At 50.4% G+C, this 4401-nt stretch overlaps 1 protein-coding gene across 1 annotated transcript in view; it reads right to left on the reverse strand.

The window, feature by feature from the left end:
• Positions 1 to 2764: 2764 nt before the first annotated feature.
• Positions 2765 to 4401, reverse strand: part of LOC133355005 (atrial natriuretic peptide receptor 1-like) — a 73105-nt gene continuing 71468 nt past the window's right edge. Inside the window, 1 exon segment of the mRNA XM_061572262.1 lies at positions 2765 to 2892. Within this exon segment, the coding sequence (XP_061428246.1) occupies positions 2765 to 2892 (128 nt within the window).

Raw genomic sequence — 4401 nt, forward strand, 5'->3', positions numbered from 1 at the left:
AGATAAGTGACCCATATTGGCCAATGGACTTAATTGAATGACGCGGGTAATTGAATGATACTGGTAATTGAATGATGCCCGTTTCCCGTTGCAATTCACATTAAAGCCACATGTGCGGAGGCACTGACAGCGAACACAGGCAAAGCCAGATTATTTGGTAACGCAATAAATGTAGAAGTCAAGATGTGGTTTCTTTAATCTTGAAAATTAAACACGGTTACATCACATGCACTGACAGGATCAATATATCTTCTTGGTTCTTTCGGTGAAGTCACGTAGAATGGAAATAATAAAATAATAAAAAGAAAACCTAATGAACTAATTCTCACGACGTTTCGGCCACAACACAAGCAGCCGTCCTCAGGTGGAGAGCAGGTCTGTCGAGAAGACAGAGTCTGAATGAACCAAGAAGATGAATCCCTGCAGTCACGAAAGCTTTAAATCGAGGATCAATATATTTCAGTCGCATTCCTTCCAACGGTGAAACTGCCCGTGCAGGTTTTGACTTCGCTTGGTCTCATCAGCAAGGTTTGTGGCCTGATGCACCAATGCCACCGGGTTGTACGACGTTTTGCAAAGTTGCGTTGCGGCAGATGTTGCATAAACGCCGCAGTTTGCTGCGACATCATTTATTTACTGATCGAATGGATCGTGGATAAGGGAAATATCATGATCATCGTTATCACTAACCATGGTCAATCCACTGCTGGATGAATGTAACCCCATGCCTTGGCACGGTCCATTGGGGGAGGAGGGCAGTTGTTTGACCATACTTCACCACGCTGGCCAACGCCGGTTCGTGAAGGAAATGGCGACCAGGACCAGTTGAGCCATCGCACGCCACTGATGTTAGCCGTGGGCGGGATTCGAACCGTGGTGGCCGGTTCTTGAGTGCAGCACACTCACCGCTGCGACAGCCGTGCCACTGTTTCTGAGAGGGAGCGTGAACACCAAACCTTGAGCTATACGCACTCGATCATGTAAATTCTCACTGCGTGTTTACTCATCAGACCGATTTAGTAAACAGTTTGCATCATGCCCTTTATACCGCTTGGCTGCCGGTCTGCCTGGCAAAAGAAGATATAAAAATAACTTGTTTTACATTTTTGTTTTACTTTACCAGGTAAGGCCCACTGGAGCTGTAGGCTCTTTTGTTCAGAAGCGACGTGGCCACAAACGATAACTCGACGAAGCGGCGGCTTGTCATCATGTGGACATTTCTAGCAGCAAAACACTCTAATTGCGCGTTTCTAAATGTGCAGGGAAAACCCGGAGGATCCAGAGAAAACATCCACGCGACCACAGGGGAGAGAGCCACGTGACGTCCAAATATAGAGGTGTGAGAGTCGGGATCCAACCCACGACATCCTGCACACCAGGCGAGGTAGTTAACATCACGCCACAGCGGCGCCCTCAATGGGATGATGCCCGATGGTCAAGAGCAATAACGGAGTGGCAGCCAAGGAATGGAACGCTTCCTGAGAAAGCAGACGTACACCGAGGAGATGGAACGATGGCAAACACATCGCGTGCAGATGCTGGGTGTATTGTTACCATCAGGATCGTGAGAGGTGGTGGTGGTGGTGGTTGGTGGTGGTGGTGGTGGGGGTGGTGTTGGTGGTGGTGTGGTGGTTGGTGGGGTGGTGGTGGTGGTGGTTGGTGGTGGTGGTGGTGGTGGTGGTGGTTGGTGGTGGTGGTGGGGTGGGGTGTTGGTGGTTGGTGGTGGTTGGTGGTGGTGGTGGTGGTGGTGGTGTTGGTGGTTGGTGGTGTTGGTGGTGGTAGTGGTGGTGGTGGTGGTGGTGGTGGTTGGTGGTGGTGGTTGGTGGTGGTTGGTGGTGGTGGTGGTGGTTGGTGATGGTTGATGATGGTGGTTGGTGGTGGTTGGTGGTGGTTGGTGGTGGTGGTGGTGGTTGGTGGTTGGTGGTGTTGGTGGTGGTGGTAGTGGTTGGTGGTGGTGGTTGTGGCTTGGGGAGACCGCCTTCATCCAGCAGTGCATCGTCGTTGCGCCAGCGCGTCTCAGCGGGGGCTGCCCCATCCTCCCCCCACCCCACCCCACCCCACCCCCCCACCCCCCACAGCTCTCAGCGAGCGCAATGCAATTGGGGGCCAAATTGAGTTAAGAAAAAAAGAACGACTGCACACAAAGCGACGCGTCCGTCGGCGGGGCAAGACACCAGCCGCGTGGACGTGACTCATTGTGACGTGCGTCTCGAACACGCTGCCTCCCCGCTGATGAATGCACTCGCATCCACTGCGATGAACTAGAATGAGGCCGAACGTTAAAGCCGAATCGCTGGGAAAATTAGCGTCTGGGACCCCTTCGCTCGAACGGTTTCTTGTTTGTCGATTTAAAGCTTTCGTGACTGCAGGGATTCATCTTCTTGGTTCTTTCGGTAAAGTCACGTAGAAGGGAAATAATAAAATAATAAAAATAAAACATAATAAAATAATTCTCACGACGTTTCGGCCACAACGCAAGCAGCCGTCCTCGGGTGAAGACCAGGTCTGTCGGGGAGACAGCGTCTTATTTTTATTATTTTATTATTTCCCTTCTACGTGACTACCGAAAGAACCAAGAAGAGGTTTCTTGTTTGTCGTCGTCGTGATGCGGGTGCCGTAGTCTGGGCCCGCTAGCCACGGGGCCACTCGAGTGAGTGTGCGTGTGTGTGTGTGCGCGCGCGCGTGTATTTCAGACGACATGAAATAATGCAATGGTAAAATATATAATAAGAAAGAGAGACAGCGAGCGATGTCGGTAAACGCGTCATTGCTCGCTGTCCAGCCCCATGCCCTGGGCGGATGTCTTGTCGGCGGCGCGTCTGATGCAGGTGGTAATCTGCCTCCTCGACACAATTATGGCAACGATGGCTGCCAGTGGGTTTAGGATCTGTGCTAAATGGGGCGGTGTACAGGGGGGGGGGGGGGTGTCACAGTGTGCTCAACTGCCTGTACAGGAGTTGTTACACTCTCCCGGGGGCACATTGAACTCATTCATTCTCGATGCGAGCATTAACGAGGTAATCTCAGGCCACCGGCGGATGCGGGATTCTACGGAGTGTCATCGGGCCCGTTGCACCAGGATCGACGCGTCTCGCTGCTCAGTCTCCCAGGCTGAGCACGGTACCGATGGTGGGAAATTCCACATTCCTACGGCAGGATTTGGCCTGTCCGTAGGATGACCCATTATTGGACTTCTCACCGAGTGGGACTTTAAAAAAATTGAGCGTGGAGAACTACAACACGTCTAAAAGTACAAAACTATTTTAAATTTACCAGATAAGGCCTACTAAGCTATATAGATATTGTTTTAAAAAGCGACCTGGCAACAAATGATAGCTCAACGAAGTGGATTATCACATGAAAATTGATAGCAGCCCAATAACGTGATGTTGATTCTAAATGTGGAAGGAAAAACCAGAGGGCCTGGTGGAAAATCCACGTGACCACGGGCAGAGAAAGAGAGACACGCAAACTCCACAGATATACAGCAGGCGTCAGGATCAGAATCGAATCCACGACCTCCTGCATACCAGGCGAGGGAGTTAACATCTCCAAGTCACTGTAATGATGATGAGAGAGACACGCAAACTCAAAATATACAACAGGCGTCACTCAGGGTCGGGATCGAACCCAGACCTCCTGCATACCAGGCGAGGTAGTTAACATCTCCTAGCCACTGTGATGATGATGAGAGAGAGAGAGACACGCAAACTCCACAGATATACAGGCGTCAATCAGGGTCGGGATCGAATCCACGACATCCTGCATACCAGGCGAGGGAGTTAACATCTCCTAGCCACCGCGGCGCCCTCGATGGGATGACCCGATGGTCGAAAGCAACAACGGAGTGGCAGCTATGAAGTGGAACCCGCCCGGAGAGAGAAAACGTCCACCGGGGAGATGGAACGATGACAAACATCTCTCGTGCAGATGCTGGATCGTCAGAGGAGGTGGTGGTTGGTGACTTGGGGAGGCCTTCATCCAGCAGTGGACTGACCAGGCTGCTGCCGATGATGATGATGATGTCACATTGCACGGTGTATCCGCAGTATTGTTCGCCGTGGCCAGAATGCCCGTGCTTTGTGGCAGTCCGATTATAAACACGCCACGTTGGTCAACAAACAACAGCGGTCAGCGTAAAATAAATCAGTAAATGAACCATGGGGGACGGTGACAAAAATCGCGTGTGATTTTAAAACTTTTAATACAAAAATTAAAGAAACCTACAGCCACCTTCATCACAGAAATGTGTACAACAAATAACACTTAAATCCAGTCAACGTGACGATAACAAGTTCGTATTTTTCGTGTTTTTTTTGTATATTTTCGTTTTAAAGACTACACCTTATTATAATCAGTCTTGCAAATACCCACGTCAATAAGTATACTACAGATGCTTAC

The sequence above is a fragment of the Lethenteron reissneri genome, chromosome 50 (genome assembly GCF_015708825.2).
Source record: "Lethenteron reissneri isolate LAM-NWPU_2019-01 chromosome 50, ASM1570882v1, whole genome shotgun sequence".
Classification (NCBI taxonomy): Eukaryota; Metazoa; Chordata; class Hyperoartia; order Petromyzontiformes; family Petromyzontidae; genus Lethenteron; species Lethenteron reissneri.